The 20306-nt window shown below is 43.9% G+C and overlaps 1 protein-coding gene across 1 annotated transcript in view; it reads right to left on the bottom strand.

Annotated features, from left to right (window-relative positions):
* LOC124550894 (UDP-glucosyltransferase 2-like) overlaps positions 1–20306 on the bottom strand; it is a 104232-nt gene that overhangs the window by 45519 nt on the left and 38407 nt on the right. Inside the window, exon 3 of the mRNA XM_047125671.1 lies at positions 5056–5278. Within this exon, the coding sequence (XP_046981627.1) occupies positions 5056–5278 (223 nt within the window). The remainder of the gene's footprint in view (positions 1–5055; positions 5279–20306) is intronic.

Here is a 20306-nt window from a genome sequence, read left to right as displayed (position 1 = left end):
CAATATGAGATTAATGACATCATCACAGTTGCCCTGTCTTTATTAGGACTGGTTCAAATGGCTCTGATCACTATGGGACTTAACATCTGTGGTCATCAGTCGCCTAGAACTTAGAACTAATTAAACCTAACCAACCTAAGGACATCACACACATCCATGCCCGAGGCAGGATTCGAACCTGCGACCGTAGCAGTCCCGCTATTAGGACTGTATTGCTGCCAGAGGTGGTCACATCTAATACTGAGCACATTAAGCAGTCGTCGGAATGTGTATGCAGATCCGTTAAATTGAAAAAAAAACAAAAAAAAAAAAAAACGAGGAACATTTTGGTCTACAGTTACGCATGTTGCAGTTTTTTACGTTCTATATTATTTATATTGTTGATACCTTACTAATTATACTGTTTCGTGCCAAAATAAATGCAACCTTACAGAATTTCCGTTTTTTATTTAATTTTGGACGCCAGTGTATATCATGCACTGTGGTCAAGATAACATAGTGCAAACTTCCAGCAATTGGTAGGTACTGTAATTCACACTCGCCTCCAAAAATTGGAAAAGAGTCAGGACTAAAATTTTATAATGTGATGACACTGCCACTTCTGATGTATGGCTCAGGGGCTCTAACCGCCAGTTGAAGAAGGAGTATTGAAGGATCAAAGGTGAGGTTCCCAATGTCTCTGGCCGGTTCCAAATTCAAAGATCGGATAACAAATTGTGAAATAAGTTTTTGAGCCGTGGTAAAATTTGCTGTTTTGAAGAGCGCGCCGCAGCTCGTAGTGTAAAGCAGTCGCCCTACGTTTCTGGCGGTGGCGCCGCTGTGGCGATCACAGCTTTGGTGTCTCCCTCTGGTGGGAAAGGGGAAAGGTTGCCTGTTCACGTGCATTTAAGGGGCGCTATAAGCTCGCCAGGAGGTCAGTCTGTCAGTCTGGGCGAGTCTGGTCAGTTGGTCAGCCAAGTTAGTCTGGGTCTGGCTCTCGTCCGCATTGGTGAGGCGGTTAGTGTCTGTCGGTCGTCCGGAGTGCTAGCATGTGTTAGGCCGCCAGTCTGCTCGGGTTTGCTCAGGCAATGGGCATTGGCGGTTGGATCGATCGGTTGGTCGGTCGCGCAGTGGGACACAAGATGACTTGTCCACCTGGAGCGTCGGCGCATGTGAAGTCGCCACTTGAGTCCAGTCGGTCGCGCCGTATAGCGAGGGGGTAGTGGCTTCGCGGCCGACACGAGAGCAACAGGAGGCAACCTACGACATCGGTCTGCCGGGTGCGAGCTGTGACGCCGTGAGACGGGAGATCGGCGCGCCTTCCTGCGTCCGTTGAAGCGGCTGGCAGCGGACGGTCGTCGCCAGACATCGCAGTTTATTAGAAGTCGAGTGATTGCTGATATGTTGTTTCATTTACTTGTTAACTTCTACGTGTTTCTCGGTCAGTCTCTCGTCCCCAGCTTGTTCGTCTGTCTCTCGTCCGCATTTGTTAGGCAGTTAGTGTCTGTCTGTCTGTCGGTCTGCCGTACGTTAATAACCGCCTCTGTCATGTTTGTCGGATTCTGTGTTAACGAATTTATTGCTTAAAGGCCGAATTCTTGAAATATGTTTTTATCTTGCCTATCATCCTGCGAGGTGGCATATGTTTAGTGTAGAGCATGTTTTACATTTTATATAAGTCTGCATTTTATGGGTTTTATTTAAATAGTCATTTTAGGTTATAAGGTTGCCACCCTTAAACCGTAAGAGTCATTTAAAAAAGAAAACAAATTGCACTTTCGGTGGCAAATAATTTGAGAGTTGTACCATTTCCATCCCTCTTACGGGGTGCATAGTATACGTGTTTGTGTGAGTTGTTAAATCTTTTTTTGTTTTTAGTTTAAAGTAAGCTGGTGTGTTGCAGATTTGTACTAGTGTACTCTTTAGCCGGCCGGAGTGGCCGTGCGGTTCTAGGCGCTACAGTCTGGAACCGCGTGACCGCTACGGTCGCAGGTTTGAATCCTGCCTCGGGCATGGATGTGTGCGATGTCCTTAGGTTAGTTAGGTTGAAGTAGTTCTAAGTTTTAGGGGACTGATGACCACAGCAGTTAAGTCACATAGTGCTCAGAGCCATTTGAATCATTTGTACTCTTTCAGAGGTTGTTGTGAGCGGTCATGACTACGGCCATGTTGAAAGGGAGCAGGCAAGCTTCTCAGCCCGAAGTCTCATACTCTTAATATTGTTGTTTCTGCCTCTAAATAAAATTGTAACTTAATGTCTCGAGGGTGCTTTTCTGCTTATAATTTTAAATCTGTTTTGAAAAAGCTTTTAGGAATAAAATTCACATTTGTTAAAAGTAATTTCATGGTTTCCATTAGTTACTTCCTGGCAACTGCTTCCATGCTCACCTAGTGTGATTAAATGTGTTAATGTTCTTGATGAAATAAAATAAATTCTTTAAGAAAAGAAATTGAAAGTAAATTTACGGTTCAGTTTTGAACTGTGTGTCAAAAGCATACTTCAGAAAACAGAGGCGTAAAGAAAAAATGACGATTACCTAAATTAATATACGGATGTATGTCTCAATGGACAAGGAGTATTGGGCGTCCTAAGAAGAGATCGGAAAACCAGCTACATGCTACTTGAAACTGGAACAGGTAAGGATGCCTCAACCAAAACCGGATATAATGATGACGACTTGTGGTTCAGTTATGTCTATCTGAGATATTATTTTGACGTTAATTACTTCAACAAATATACCAATAGTGACTACTAATACTGCTAAGAGTAGGAATAACAATGATGATGATAGTAGTAGTTGCAGTAATTGATGATCTCGATAGAAAAGACGGAATTGACTATGAATGACAAATATGGACCGAAATTCCTGGAAGAAGAGGTAGGCTAGATTAGAAAATGGCTCTAAACATTATGAGACTTAACATCTGAGGTCATCAGTCCCCTAGACTCAGAACTACTTAAACCTAACATAAGGACATCACATACATCCATGCCCGAGGCAGGATTCGAACCTGCGACCGTAGGGGTCGCCTAGAACAGCTCGGTCATATCAGCCGGTTGGTTCCATCCTCTACCATCTGAATCATTGATGTCTTGTTAAACACTGTACTACTGACATAAAAAGCGATACCATTTGTCTGCGTGTACACTGTGCACAACTATTCCAACCGATAATATCAGTTTCCCCACAGATGTGATATACCGATTTCCACTACCGTATAAAAGAAAAGAGTACACATCAAAACATTCTAGATGTCTCCCTTGCAAGATTGCCTGAAAGTAAACCACAGACTCGTTGTTCACAGAGCTAGTATTGAACTGTAGCTTGGCGGGAAGTCTACATCACACATTTAATTATTTTTCAGGCACTTCGGTGGCGATTACATCACAGAAACTTTGGGAACTTAGTGTCCATGACTTCTACCAATAAATAGAGAATAAATTGAAAATATTTTCGGCCAATTTCATGAATGTCATCTCTTAAGTATCCTTTAGCGTCATGTTGTATTCTTTTCTCATAACTTCGCCCATTTCACTTAACGTAGCTTCAAGGTATTCTTCAACTATAGATCTATTTCACCTCCATTTCTCACTACCTCTATCATTTTGCCATATGTAATTTCTTAACTTGTCCCACACAGATACAGTATATGCGTTGGGTACCAGTGTTGCCAGAAGTCGGCTAAGTACCCCACTGTGCAAATGCCAGACTGAGCAGCTACATGTCAAGGAAAGTCTGTTCAATTTAAAAATACGTCAAGCGTAGCGGTCGAAAGTTACCGCTGGATGCGGCGTATGACGCAAGTAGTATATAGTGGTATAGTGCGGGATTTCCTAAAGGAAGAGGAATCAGAGATCAAATTGCCAACATGCGGTGGATTATGGGAAAGGCATGAAAATTCCAGAAAGGTGTGTATCTCTGCTTCATTCATTATGCCAAAGTCTTTGAATGTGGCGATCGCAATAAATTATGGGAAGTACTAAAAAAAAATGGGGATAGCAGTATACACTGTCACCAAGAAGCCACGATGAGAATTATGCATGGAACAAGTAAATGGATCAAGATTCAGAGAGGAGTACGGCAGGGCTGCATATTATCACCCTACTCATTGAATCGGTATGCAGAACAAATTATGACGAATTCCAGGCTAGATGAAGAAGAAACAGGGATGAAAGTAGCATGAATAAATATAAACAACCTTAGATACCCAGATGATACTATACTGTTGGCAGAAATTGAAGAAGAATTAAAGACTTTTGCTGAAGGTGAAAGAAGAAAGTAAAAAAGCTGGTCTTAGGCTGAATGTTACGGAATCGAAAATTATAGCAACTACACGTATAATTTCATGAAAAATAGAATGAGAAGCAATAGAAGTAGTGTCTACGTTTAATTTTCTCGGTTCCCAGATTTTTGCTGATGGTGGCTGCAGCCACTTGCTGCTTGGTAGAAATGCAACTTCACATCTTGGCAAGGTTTTAGGGAGTAGAGATATAACGTTAGCAACAAGGATCCGTATTGTAAGGGGTGTAGTCTTTCCATTTGTGATGTGTGGATATGAGACCTCGACCATTAGAATGGCAGATCGGTGAAGAATGGACTCCTTTGAATTGTATTGCTGGAGGAAACTTCTTAGAGTCCCAAGGACTGCGAAGAGAACGAAAAGGTCAATATTAGAGCAAAAAGTGGAGGACAGAAGTAATTGGAGTGATTCATGGGGTCACGGAGAGTCGGAACCGACTAAACGAAAAGAGAGGGAGAGAGAGAGCAGCATGTCGCGACTTAACCGACTCTGAACAGGGTAGAGAATAGCTGCACAATACATGGGTCACAGTATATCAAGACTAGACAAGTAGTAGAGTTACCGAGTTGAAAAGTGTCTCGGGTGACTCTTCATTGCGGCAGAGACAATGTTTATGCTCGTCGAAATCGTCGCGCTAGACGAGCTGATGTCGTATCGCCTCCAAAGGGTCATATGGGACGTCTGTCTTCTGTGTGTCAGATAGCTGCTGATCTAATAGACGTGTCCTGATAGAGTAAGTATAGATAGTGGTGTATGAAGATGAAGTGCACGTACCCAAAATGTCGTTTTGAGGAGCCCACTTGATGATCTTGACGTTGGACGGCTGATTAGGGAGGGAATCGGACTCCCATTTCCAGAGCACCTTCTGGGGCAGCTCCTGGAAGGCCTCCAGGAAGGCCCGCCTGCTGGTTTCGCCAAGCTTATCGCTGCGGATGTTGGTGCCCAGGCTCATGAAGACAGCCCCTTCGTTTGCAGAGTCGAGAAAATCCTTCAGGTCCTACAATAAAAGGAAGGCAACCGTCTGACGATGTTGGTGGTTCAGCAGCTTTGAAAACGATAGTGTTGTCTTTATCTCCAAGATACGTTAGAAACTCATTGACTGGTGTCCGAGGAGAATGGAATAATAAGGCGTGGTCGATTAACCCCTTGGTTTAGCTCAACACTCGAAGTGCTCCATGGTACGGACGTCTGCTGTAGTGGTTTTCAGAAACTCGCTTATTTTGTCATTTAACCGTGGTGGGACACAAGGTCCATTTCACTGGAGCGCTACTGGAAGACTCTACATCTACGTCTACATCTACATCTACATATATACTCCGCTAGCCACCAAGCGGTGTGTGGTGGAGGGCACAATTCACGCCAAAGTCATATTCCGCCCCCCCCCCCCCCCCCGCCCTTTCTTCGACTTGCGGATCGCGCGAGAGAAAAACGACTGTCTGAACGCCTCAGTACGAGATCTTATTTCCCTTACGAGCTCTTATTTCCCTTATCTTTGAATGATGATCATTACGCGATTTGAAAGTTGGTGGTAATAATATATGCTCTACATCCTCGGTGAAGATTGTTTAGCGCGTCGTCTATCTGCAAGTGTGTCCCACTTCAAACTTTCTATGAGATTTGTAACGCTCTCGCAATGGCTAAATGTACCAGTCACGAATCTTGCAGCTCTTCTTTGGACCTTTTAAATCTCTTGAATCAGACCTAACTGGTAAGGGTCCCATACAGACGAACAATACTCTAAGACTGGACGAACTAATGTACTGTAAGCTATTTCCTTCGTTGAAGGACTGCATCACTTCAGGACTCTACCAATAAACTGCAATCTAGAGTTCGCCATATCCGTTACTTGTGTAATCTGATCATTCCATCTGAGATCATTTCGAATAGTCATACCCAGATGTTACAGCTTCCAAAGACTGATCATTTATTTTGTACTCATACATTAATGGGGATTTTCGCCTTGTTATACGCAGTACGTTACACTTACTAATATTGAGAGATAACTGCCAGTCATTATACCATCCATTTATCTTCTGCAAATCCTCATTGATTTGTTCACAACTTTCGTGTGATACTGCTTTACTCTTAGACTACAACACCATCGGCAAACAGTCTAAGGCCGCTGTCAAGACCATCAACCAGATCGTTTATGTAAATCGTAAAAAGCAGAGGACCTATTACGCTGCCCTGGGGCACACCTGAAGTTACTCTTGTTTGTGTTGAAGTTACCCCGTTCAGGATGACATACTGCTCCCTGTCTGTTAGAAAACTTTCTATCCAACCGCATATGACATTGCATAGGCCGTAAACGCGAACTCTCAACAGACTTTATCACTTGCAGTACCAGTGGTTTATCAGGTGCAAGTTTCTTAAGTTTAACGAACATTTTGCAGCTTTTCCCCTTCAGCAACCAAATAACTCAGCAGTACCCTCCCATTTCGCCTCCCATTTACTTCGACTTGCACACGCTGTTGATAGGTAACTGATCTAGCCTTTAACTCCCTCGATGTGGTCTCTGAGAACGCTCGAAACTTTCGAACTCACTCCACGATGTCAGCTGTGGCGGAATGCTTCTATACTATTGACACACAGTCAACACGGATTTAGAAAATATCGTTCTTGTGAAAAACAGTTAGCTCTTTACTCTCGCGAAGTGTTGAGTGCTATCGACATGGGATTTCAAATTGCTTCCGTATTTATGGATTTCTGGAAGGCTTTTGACATGTACCACACAAGCGGTTTGTAGTGAAATTACGTGCTTATGGAATATCGACTCAGTAATGTGACTGGATTTATGATGTCCCTACCTCGTGGTCTAGCGGTCGCGTTCACGATTCCCGAGCACGGGATCCCGGGCTCGATTCCCGACTTGTGGAATATCGACTCAGTTATGTGACTGGATTTGTGATGTCTGCATTTCGTGGTCTAGCTGTCGCGTTCACGATTCCCGAGCACGGGATCTCGGGTTCGATTCCCGGCGGGGTCAGGGATTTTCATCAGCCTTGAGATGACTGGGTGTTTGTGTTGTCCTCATCATTATTTCATCATCATTCATGAAAGTCGACTGCTCAAAGATTGGGAATCTGTACGTGCGCTGAAAACCGCGCAGTTGAGCGCCCCACAAACCAAACATCATCGTCATCAGGATACATGATTTCCTGTCAGAGAGGTCACAGTTCGTAGTAATTGACGGGAAGTCATGGAGTAAAACATAGGTGATTTCTGGTGTTCCCCAAGGTAGTGTTATAGACCCTTGCTATATAAACGATTTGGGAGACGATTTGAGCAGCCGTCTTAGGCTGATGCGAAAACTGGTAATTGGTAACTGATCCTAAATAACGAAAAGTGTGAGGCCATCCACATGAGTGCTAAAAGGAATCTGTTAAATCGGTTTCACGTTAAATCAGTCAAACCTAAAGGCCATAAATTCAACTAAATAGCTAGGAATTACAATTACAAACAACTTAAATTGGAAGGAACACACAGGAACTGTTGTGGGGAAGGCTAACCAAAGACTGCGTTTTATTGGAAGGACAGGAAATGTATTAGATCTATTAAGGAGACTGCCTATACTACGCTTGTCCGTCCTCTTTTACAGTAGTGTTGTGCGGTGTGGGATCGTTACCAGATAGGATTGACGGAGTAGAGAGAAAAAGTTCAAAGAAGGGCAGCACGTTTTGTACTATCGCGAAATATGAGAGAGAGTGTCACTGCATTGACACAGGATTTGGGGTGGACATCATTAAAAGAAAGGCGTTTTCCGTCGCGGAGGAATCTTCTCACGAAATTCCAATAACCAGCTTCCTCCTCCGAATGCGAAAATATTTTGTTGACGCCGACCTCCATAGGGAGAAACCATCACCATGATAAAACAAGGGAAATCAAAGCTCGTTCCGCACGCTGTACGACATTGGAATAATAGAGAATTGGGAAAGTGGTTCGATGAACCCTGTGCCAGGCACTTAAATGTGATTTTCGGAGTATCCATGTAATGCAGATGTAGATGTACTCTCCCTAGCCCCCTTAAATTGCCCACCCTAAAATGTTTTGTTATCGGTTCGGTTATCGCCTTCTTTGTTTGTTGTTTACACGTGTTATTGACAGGTATTCTAGACAGCGCCTCGTGAACTACGTACCTTTTTCATTCAGTATGGTACCGTGTAGTACAAAATGCGTTCGCTTGAACAACGTATCAGTTTTAACTTTCACGAGCTTGACGATATTGTTAGTTTGTGAGTGGAGGAAGGTGTCAGCGATAGAGCAAGAAATAGACGCAAAGGGTGATGATTTTACAACAGACAGTGATCACGGCTCTGCTATCGAACAAGAGCGTCATCCACAAGCAGAAATTCGGAACAGCTATGATGTGGAAACGTCTTTTTCTCCAATAAAATACAAAAATTTTATTGTATATGAAAATGTGCTCTGAGTGGTCATAAGAAAAATGTACATCCCAGCAATGGATTTCGCAGACTCTCTTTTTGTAATTATCGAGTGGTATTTTTATGTGCAAATTAGAATCTTGGAATTAAGTTTCATGTGGAAAATTACGTGCTACAGAGATAGTATAACTTTTTCAGAATGAAATTTCAGTTAACTAACAATCCATTTATATGTACTGTTACAGCCCCTTGAGGGCAGGGGTTGTAATATGTCAGATCGATCGAGAGGTATGGTTTGGGAGAGAGGGCTGACTCATGCCAGAGCGTGCAGAGAAACAAAGGAAAGTGTGTCATTGACTTGATTACATCGAAGCCGACGTTGCGTTCAACAGAGGCGATTGCGCAGCGCAGCGGTTGGCCAGCCTTGAGGACGTAACGATCAGGGGTCCGAATCTTAACGAAATACACACATCAAAAAAGTTTTGCATCACCCCGGTTCCGAGAACTCCTGAAGATAGACGTTAGTGGATATTGTATCACAGACACAGTCTCTTTGATTGTTCAGAGATGTCACTAAACCCACCCAAAGCTGTAAACAACCATGCATGAGCATCGCCTATTAGACGGAAGGGGCCCGACTGCCGATCAGTTCCACTAATTCCACCAGGAAGGAAGTACACGGCTCGTATTATCTGTGGTTCAACCATGCTTAGACAGTCAATACCGCGGTTCGATCGCGTCCGCATTGTTACTTTGTGCCAGGAAGGGCTCTCAATACGGGATGTGTCAAGACGTCTCGGAGTGAGCCAGAGTGATGTTGTTAGGACATGGAGGAGAAACAGAGAGACAGGAACCGTCGAGGAATGCCTCGCTCAGGTCGCGCAAGGGCTACTACCGCAGTAGATGACGCTACCTACGGATTATGGCTCGTAGGAATCCTGACAGCAACGTCACCATACTGAGTAGTGGTTTTCGTGCAGCCACAGGACGCCTGTTACGACTCAAATTGTGCGCAATAGGCTGCATGATGTGCAACTTCACTCCCGACGTCCATGGCAAGGACCACGACATCATGTAGCGCGGTACAGATGGGCCCAACAACATGCCGAATGGACCGCTGAGGATTGGCATCACGTTCTCTTCACCCATGAGCGTCGCGTATGCCTTCAACCAGATAATCGTCGGAGACGTGTTTGGAGGCAATCCGGTCAGGCAGAACGCCTTAGACACACTGTCCAGCGAGTGCAGCATGGTGGAGGTTCCCTGCTGTTTTGGGGTGGCATTATGTGGGGCCGACGTACGCCGGTGGCAGTCATGGAATGCCTCCTCCGACCGATAGTGCAACCACATCGGCAGCATATTGGCTTGGCATTCATGGACGACAATCCGCGCCCCCATCGTGCACAATTTTGAGAATGACTTCCTTCAGGATAACGGCATCGCTCGACTAGAGTGGGTAGCATGTTCTCCAGACATGGACTCCATCGAACATGCCTAGCATAGATTGAAAAGTGCTATTTGCGGTCGACGTGACCTACCAACCACTCTGAGGGATCTAAGCCGAATCGCCGTTGAGGAGTGGGACAATCTGGACCAACAGTGCCTTGACGAACTTGTGGATAGTATGCCACGACGAATACAGGCATGCATCAATGCAAGATGACGTGCTCCTGGGTATTAGCGGCACCGATGTGTACAGCAATCTGGAGCACCACCTCTCAAGGTTTCACTGTATGGTGGTACAATATGCAATGTGTGGTTTTCATGAGCAAAACAGATGGGTGGAAATGATGTTTATGTTGATCTCTGTTCCAATTTTCTGTACAGGTTCCTGATCCCTCGGAACGGAGGTGATGCAAAACATTTTGATGTGTGTAGTGGGCTACAAGGTTTTTTTTCGAGTTATGTTTCATACCAAGTATCTAATAACGAAACTGGCCTGAATGATGTTATCGCGGACTGGAACGGAATTGCGGATCAAGAGTGAGTAATGTTATGTCAAATGACGTTATTGCTAAAACTAAATTGAATTACGTTCCAGAAGGTAACGAAATACTAACAAAATAGAAATAACGTTATTTGGCCTGAATAACGTTATTGGACTGCGGTACGGAGGTAACATAATGGTTCAAATGTCTCTGAGCACTATGGGACTTAACATCTGAGGTCACCATTCCCATAGAACTTAGAACCACTTAAACCTAAGGACATCAAACACATCCATGTCTGAGGCAGGATTCGAACCTGCGACCGTAGCGGTAGCACGGTTCCCGATTGAAGCGCCTAGAACCGCTCGGCCACTCCGGCCGGCAAGTAACTTAATCCTTGGTAACGTTACGCCACATACTATTCTCGTTGTAACATAATAGAATGACGCTCCAGGACCAATAAATTATGGTCAAAGTCCACATGTGACCCTGGATATGACTTACAATTAAAATCTTTTTCCTACATCTCTATCTAACCATTATATAATAATTCTGAAACCTTCTGGTGTCTCAAGGTCTCTTCCACGTACACAGCCTTCTCTCAAGATTCTTAAACCAAGAGCTAAGTGCAAAATTCTACCAGGCAGCTTCCCGTTTCATTCATTACCCCTGGTCCGTATTCACCTGCTACTTTTCCCTCTCTTCGTTCTCCTACTATAGAATTCCAGTCCCTCATGACTATTAAATTTTCGTCTCCCTTCACTATCTGAATAATTTCTTTCATCTCATCATACACTTCCTCAATCTCTTACTCATCTGCGGAGCTAGTTGGCATATTAACTACTGTGGTGGGTGTGGACTTCGTATCTATCTTGGCTACAATAATGCGTTAACTATACTGTTCGCGCTCCTAGTTCGTTACTTATCATTAAACCTACTGCTGCGTTACAACTATTTTTGTATTTATAACTCTGTATTCACCTGACCAGAAGTTCTTTTCCTCGTGCCACCAAACTTCACTAATTCCCACTATATCTACTTTAACCTATGCATCCCTTTTTAAATTTTCTACCATTCCTGCAAGGGATCTAACATTTCACGCACCAATCTGTTGAACACCAGTTTTCTTTCTCCTGATGATGACGTCCTCTTGAGTAGTCCCTGCCCGGAGATCCGAATGGGGGACTATTTTACATCCGGAATATTTTACCTAAGAGGATGCGATCGTCATTTAATCATACAGTAGAGCTTCATGCCCTCTGGAAACACTACGGCTGTAGTTACCACCTGCTTTCAGCCGTTCGCAGTACCAACATAGCAAGGCCATTTTGGTTGATGTTACAAGGCCAGATCAATCAATCATCCAGACTGTTGCCCCTGTAACTACTCAAAAGGCTGCTGCCCTTCTTCAGGAACAACAAGTTTGTCTGGCCTCTTAAAAAATAGCCCTCCGTTGTGGTTGCAACTTTACGGTACGGCTGTCTGAATAGCTGAGCCACGCAAGCCTCCCCACAAATGGCAAGGTCCATGTTCAGGGGTGTGAGGAGGGGGGGGGGGTTACTTTACGTATCGTTATTCATTTCGTTACTGCGATAGCGGTGCACGTATAACATTTTAACCGATAATCACGTTATTCCGGTACTGTAAGACAATAACGTTACTACACTATTGGCCATTAAAATTGCTACACCAAGAAGCAAATCATAAACGGGTATTCATTGGACAAATATATTATACTACAACTGACATGTGATTACATTTTCACGCAATTTGGGTGCATAGATCCTGAGAAATCAGTACCCAGAAGAACCATCTCTGGCCGTAATAACGGCGTTGATACGCCTGGGCATTGAGTCAAACAGATCTTGGATAGCGTGTACAGGTACAGCTGCCCATGCAGCTTCAACACGATACCACACTTCATCAAGAGTAGCGACTGGCGTATTGTGACGAGCCAGTTGCTCGGCCACTATTGACCAGACCTTTTCAATTGGTGAGAGATCTGGAGAATCTGCTGGCCAGGGCAGCAGTCGAACATTTTCTGTATCCAGAAAGGCCTGTACACGACCTGCAACATGCGGTCGTGCATTATCCTGCTAAAATGTAGGCTTTCGCAGGAATCGAATGAAGGGTAGAGCCACGGGTCGCAACACGTCTGAAATGTAACGTCCACTATTCAAAGTGCCGTCAATGCGAACAAGAAGTGACCGAGACGTGTAACCACTGGCACCCCGTACCATCACGCCGGGTGACACGCCAGTATGGTAATGACGAATAAACGCTTCCAAAGTGTGTTCACCGCGACGTCGCCAAACACGGATGCGACCATCATGATGCTGTAAACAGAAACTGGATTCATACGAAAAAACGACGTTTTACCTTTCGTGCATCCAGGTTCGTCGTTGAGTACACCATCGCAGGCCCTCCTGTCTGTGATGTAGTGTCAACGGTAACCGCAGCCGTGGTTCATAGTCCACGCTGCTGCAAACGTCGTCGAACTGTTCGTGCAGATGGTTGTTATCTTTCAAACGTCCCCATCTGTTGACTCAGGGATCGAGACGTGGCTGCACGATCCGTTACAACCATGCGGATAAGATGCCTGTCATCTCGACTGCTAGCGATACGAGGCCGTTGGGATCCAGGACGTCGTTCCGTATTACCCTCCTGAAACCACCGATACCATATTCTGTCAACAGTAATTGGATCTCGACCAACGAGAGCAGCAATGTCGCGATACGATAAACAGCAATCGCGATAGGTTACAATCCGACCTTTATCAAAGTCGGAAACGTGATGGTACGCGTTTCTTCTCCTTACACGGGGCATCACAACAACGTTTGACCAGGCAACGCCGGTCAACTGCTGTTTGTGTATCAGACATCGGTTGGAAACTTTCCTCATGTCAGCACGTTGTAGGTGTCGCCACCGGCGCCAACCTTGTGTGAATGCTCTGAAAAGCTAATCCCGTTTATCATCTGCATTACTTCTTGGTGTGGCAATTTTAATGGCCAGTAGTGCATATGTCAACGTAGTTTCTCTGGATGTTACAAGTGGAGTGCTCTGTGATAATTACAACTTCAGCTTTGCTCAGCCCGCTTCGGCCCCTACACACATGTATCTAGGTGCTGTTCTAACTGCAACGTACAGGTTTTTCACAGCACGTCGGTGCCCTGTGCTGCCAGACTACTTCACATTTGTATACAGAGCCCGCCGGGCAGTGCCTTATACGCTGCGAGCGGTGTCGTAAACCTGCCTCGCACAATCGTTTGCCAAATACTTACATCGCCCGCACCTGCCATCCGATGTGCCAGTCGGTCGCGTAACTACTGCCTTCCAGCCAAAGCACCAGATTTACTACAATTCCCCAAATCCACGCCTATACTTATTCATGGCGCCACAGAACTATTTTTAAAAAAACACACAAATGTATGTGGTTTTGTGTGATAAATAGTAAAACGTTGCAGGATTAATGTAGTTCACTAAAATATACAAGGACTATTCAAACACTTAAGTAATTGTAAAAATACAGTGGACAAAGATCAAAACCATCGTACAATATGTATTAGATGAGTATGTGCCAAGCAAGATCGTAAGATGGGAAAGAGCCACCGTGGTACAACAACCGAGTTAGAAAACTGCTACGGAAGCAAAGGGAACCTCACAGCAAACATAAACATAGCCAAAGCCTTGAAGACAAACAAAAATTACAGGAAGCGAAATGAAGTGTGAGGAGGGTTATGCGAGAGGCGTTCAATGAATTCGAAAATAAATTTCTGTGCACTGACTTAGCAGAAAATCCTAAGAAATTTTGGTGTTACGTCAAAGCGGTAGGTGGATCAAAACAAAATGTCCAGATGCTCTGTGACCAAAATGGTACTGAAACAGAGGATGACAGACTAAATGCCGAAATACTAAATGCCTTTTTCCAAAGCTGTTTCACAGAGGAAGACTGCACTGTAGTTCCTTCTCTAGATTGTCGCACAGATGACAAAATGATAGATATCGAAATAGATGACAGAGGGATAGAGGAACAATTAAAATCGCTCAAAAGAGGAAAGGCCGCTGGACCTGATGGGATACCAGTTCGATTTTACACAGAGTACGTGAAGGAACTTGCCCCCCTTCTTGCAGCAGTGTACCGTAGGTCTCTAGAAGAGCGTAGCGTTCCAAAGGATTGGAAAAGGGCACAGGTCATCCCCGTTTTCAAGAAGGGACGTGGAACAGATGTGCAGTCTATAGACCTATATCTCTAACGTCGATCAGTTGTAGAATTTTGGAACACGTATTGTGTTCGAGTATAATGACTTTTCTGCAGACTAGAAATCTACTCCGTAGGAATCAGCATGGGTTTCGAAAAAGACGATCGTGTGAAACCCAGCTCGCGCTATTCGTCCATGAGATTCAGAGGGCCGTAGACACGGGCTCCCAGGTAGATGCCGTGTTTCTTCGCTTCCGCGAGGCGGTTGATACAGTTCCCCACAGTCGTTTAATGAAAAAAGTAAGAGCATATGGACTATCAGACCCACTGTGTGATTGTATTGAAGTTCCTAGATAACAGAAAGCAGCATGTCATTTTCAATGGAGAGAAGTCTTCCGAAGTAAGAGTGATTTCAGGTGTGCCGCAGGGGAGTGTCGTAGGACCGTTGCTATTCACAATATATATAAATGATCTTGTGGATAACATCGGAAGTTCACTGAGGCTTTTTGCGGATGATGCTGTAGTATATCGAGAGGTTGTAACAATGGAAAATTGTACTGAAATGCAGGAGGATCTGCAACGAATTATCCGATGGTGCAGGGAATGGCAACTGAATCTCAATGTAGACAAGTGTAATGTGCTGCGAATACATAGAAAGAAAGATCCTTCATCGTTTAGCTACAATATAGCATGTCAGCAAGTGGAAACTATTAATTCCATAAAGTATCTGAGAGTAGGCATTAGGAGTGGTTTAAAATGGAATGACCATATAAAATTAATCGTCGGTAAAACAGATGCTGTGATTCATTGGAAGAATCCTAAGCAAATGCAGTCCGAAAACAAAGGAAGTAGGTTACAGTACACTTGTTCGCCCACTGCTTGAATACTGCTCACCGGTGTGGGATCCGTACCAGATCGGGTTGATAGAAGAGATAGAGAAGATCCAACAGAGAGCAGCGCGCTTCGTTACAGGATCATTTCATAACCCCGAAAGCGTTACGAAGTTGATAGATAAACTCTAGTGGAAGACTCTGCAAGAGAGACGCTCAGTATCTCGGTAAGGGTTTTTGTTGAAGTTTCGAGAACATACTTTCACCAAGGTGTCAAGCAGTATATTGCTCCCTCCTACGTATATCTCGCTAAGAGACCATGAGGATAAAATCAGAGAGATTAGAGCCCACACAGAGGCATACTGACAATCTTTTGTTTCCACGAACAATACAAGACTGGAATAGAAGGGAGAACCGATAGAGGTACCGAAGGTACCCTCCGCCACACACACCTCAGGTGGCTTGCGGAGTATGAATGTAGATATATACGAGGCTCGTTCAATAGGTAATGCCCCACATTCTATTTCTCAGAACATATTTACAGCTAAGAGTCAGAATTTGGTGACAATATACATCAACATTTCTTGTCCATGTCCTATATTCCTACACAGTCTCCACCACGTTCTATGGCCGTACGCCAGCATTGTGAAAGAGCGTGTATTCCCTGCTGGTTAAAGCTCTTGTACTGTAGACGTAGCCATGTTTTCACTACATCTCCAAAGTGAGTTCCCCACAGTGAATCATTAAGCGGCCCATAAGAGAAGGAAGTCCGAGGATGTCAGGTCTGGACTGGAGGGTGGATGAGACAATGATATCCAACCTAATTTGTCGATGTGTTCCCGAGTCCTCAGACCTGTGTGTGGGCGTGCGTTGTCGTGTCGGAGCAAGATTTCTGCTGCATTCTTGTCCGATCGAACACGTCGCAAATGGTTCTTGAGTTTATTCAGGGTCTTCACGTATGCCTCTCAATTGCTGGTTGACCCTGTTGGCATCACATCCACGAGACTGACGCCATCACAATCCTAGAAGACTCTCACCATGACTTTTCCAGCAAGGGGGGGGGGGGGGGGCATTGAATTTCTTCTTGTGTGGTGAATGAGAATGATGTCAAGCCATTGTCTGCCTTTTTGTCTCCGGCGCAAAGTGGTGCACCCAGCTTTTGTCCCCCGTAACGATCCGTGACAGAAAGGCCTCTCCGTCGGCCTCAAAACGCTCCAACAATTCAGATGGAATGGCCGTTCTTTGTATCTTGTGGTCGGCTGTCAGCATTCGTGGAATCCATCGTGAGTACCTCTTTGAATATCCAAGAGTGTCGATCATTGTAGACGCACTTGCAAAGCTGATCGACAACTGTAGAGCCAATTATCGAGTTGTGATGCGCCAGTGCGCACGAATCATGGCGTCAGCACGATTCAACATGTCTGGAGCAGTGGCTGTGACAGGACGTCCCGAGCATGGCTGATCATGGAGCTCTGTCTCTGCATTTCCTGAGGCTATAACTTTCTTTACCTATTTCACAACTGTACTCCTATCAACTGCAGCATCGCATCGCCATACACTGCACACAAACGTTTACGAATGTTCACCACAGTTTCTTTATCTGCAAACAAGAATTCAATAACAGCACCCTGCTTGTAATATGAGTCGTATGTAGACGCCATTTGCGCACTGTACTGCGGGTCTACCATCTGACAGAACGGTTCGAAACTTCACCGGCGTACAGAATAAACATCAAATGTGAAGCACCAAAGAGGACGTTTGCGTATGTATATGAATGACTTTAAAAAATGTGGGGCTTTACTTATTGAATGATCCTCGGGACATAAATTAAAAATATCAAATAATTTGTGTCGTAAGTCTCGTTTTAAACGTAGGAGTCCGAGAGACCCCACATCGTTTTACACGTTACAGATCCTACGTATATAAATCGAAAGTCGGAAACTGGACGTTGTACACCACATATTTAACTAAAATACAGGCAGAAAATTCACCGAATTTCTCAATGCTTTCAAGAAGCTTTGGCTTAAAGTATCCCACCCGTTGCAGGCTCTTATGCTATTGTCTCCTGCTTCTTCTGAATCATCTCGTCACAAAAATTCACTGCAAAAACACTCTGTATTTCTTTTCATTATGAGTTACGTAATTTCTGTAAAAAAGAAGAAAAAAAAAGGAAGTTCTGTTCACAATCGACATAGGCAACAATTGCAGCTGACATCAGTAGTTCTTTATTTTCAATAGTTCTTTACTTTCTGCCCCTTCACCCTACAAAATAAAATCACATATTTGCTCAATTTAACCACTGGCATCAGTAAACAAACGCATTGTTTCAAAATTTAAAGAAAAACTATATTACACGCTCGTAATACCTTTTTGTTTGCAATAGTCACACACAAACACGCAGCTTTGCACTTAGCGTCTCTTATTTGTACCCAAGTTTAACGAAGAATTTGATCTAGAGAAATTTATTGCTATAAATTCTGATCTGACTGGTCAGATCGTACAGAAGAAACTAAAGGTGGAAAATTATTCCCAACCCCCCTCCCCTTATATGCACCTTCTGCTATTCCAATAGTTGCAGGAAGTGGTGTACAATTTCATGCATAGCACAGGTGCCGAAAAGTGTTGCCAAAAGCCGGCCGATGTGGCCGAGTGGTTCTAGGCGCTTCAGTCCGGAACCGCCCTGCTGCTACGGTCGCAGGTTCGAATACCGCCTCGGCCATGGATGTATGTGCTGTCCTTAGGTTAGTTACGTTTAAATAGTTCTAAGTATAGGGGACTGATGACCTCAGATATAGTCCCATAGTCCTTAGAGCCATTTGAATTGTTTTTTGGTAGCTAAAACACAAACCCTGCAACTATAGGAGATTCCACTACGTGAGAAACAACACAGCCCTGTGTATTTTCAATAGCAAAGATAAGACCCAATTACGAGCCACAGTGGGGTACACAAAATTACTTGTCCTTGTTGTGACAAGTTTCACTTTGGTGATGTAGACAAAAATAAAACAGCTAGGTTGGATGAATACGGACGCAACTGGCAAACGCAGAATATTGATACCATTTGTCCATTTAATATTAAATCAGGATTGTGGCCCATAAGTTCGTTGCTTTCCACTGCTCCAACACTTTTTCACCTCTGTTTGCAAAGTAGAGGACATGTGACTGCCTTTGGTAGCAGTGCCCTTCACGCAGCTCATGCTCAGCAAAACTGTGATGTCATAAAATTATAAACGTTTCGATTATATATATCTGGACGTATGATTTGTGATACAGCCAGACATACAGTTACGCACATTAGGCTACAGTCAAAAAATTGATGAGACTTTGACGAATTCACTACAAAAAACGTGTTCACACACAAATGTTTTCTCAACACGTTCACATACGACGATCCCAAACTGGTCCTCGTATCGCTAAGCTCGTGTTTTGTTCTGTAAGTGGCAGTGCGTGAATAACTGAAAGTCAAGAAAATTCCCGCAACCTCGGTGCCACTATGTGAAAGTCCATTGATTTCATGGACGAAAAGAACGAGATGATTTCCACATGATCTTTTCGGGGTCCCAGATACATTCTATGGAACAGACTTCAGTTGTCCTGAACGGTTATGACAGTGGATCACAAAAACTGTTCCGTAGTTCTGCAACAGATCGTAGTCAGTCACATAGGCGCTTTTATGTGTACCAGTATCGCCTGCGGACGAAATTCGACCAGTGCTGTTTATAAAGTAATGTTTATATTATTCCTAATACTTTCTCTACCGAAAAATAGTGTTGTCCTGCTCCTTGTCTTTCAGTCCGAACTTTTAGTGCTCCTCTTTGAAGTATAGCCTAAAACAAAAATAATTTCCGTGTAAGAGGAGAAGCCGTAGCTACTTTAAATGAAGAAATAGTGAATTAAAAACTTACCTCAAATTTGTGCTAACGGCGACAAATGGACACGAAGTAAGTTCCATATACTCTTAGGTAAAAGTAAGCGAAACGACAACCCCAACAATCAACGTTAAGTACAATTTGTGTTGCGCCTGAAGGATTTGTTGCTGCTACTACGATATTTTGTTTTCCACTGCTGACAACATCAAGGACAACAACGTAGCAATTGTGGCATTGTAGCTGTCCGGTACGCGTGTGTTAATGCAAATGAGCCATTTGCATCATTTAAACATAAACGTCTATCGAATGCGATTTCACGTAAAGTTGTTAGTTTCGTGTGTCGCCTGCATCATAGCACGTGATCGGAACGCGGGGTAAGTTGGTAACAGTGCGATAGACCGACGAAAACCTTTCTCGTGTATGTCTACTTCCTTTTACCTCTCTTAACGGTTATATACACGCATAATTTTTTTGTGCACATCTAACACAAAGTACATTTTGAATTAGGTAAGTTCCATTGGCCTTCTCGTATAATTAATATTAAAACTCGGTGCTTCAGTTTTCGATATTCACATCTTGATAATACGACCTTGTTGATAACGGAGGTGCCTTGTGCCTTTTTTCGGTCGCATGGTAGCGTTCTGTGCTGTAGTGATCTACTATGAAATAGAAAGGGAGCAGGCGTTCAACATATTCTGTGCAGAACCGTACAGGAGAACACCATGGCCGGTAAATGTTGTTTAGAAAGCCACATTAAATGCATCACTAGAGATATGCCTTAGTTGAACAACGGATACTAGCAAGTATTCAGCAATCGA

This window comes from Schistocerca americana, chromosome 9, assembly GCF_021461395.2.
Source record: "Schistocerca americana isolate TAMUIC-IGC-003095 chromosome 9, iqSchAmer2.1, whole genome shotgun sequence".
Classification (NCBI taxonomy): Eukaryota; Metazoa; Arthropoda; class Insecta; order Orthoptera; family Acrididae; genus Schistocerca; species Schistocerca americana.
Note: the sequence above shows the minus strand (reverse complement) of the source record. Positions and strands in the feature narration are given on the sequence as shown.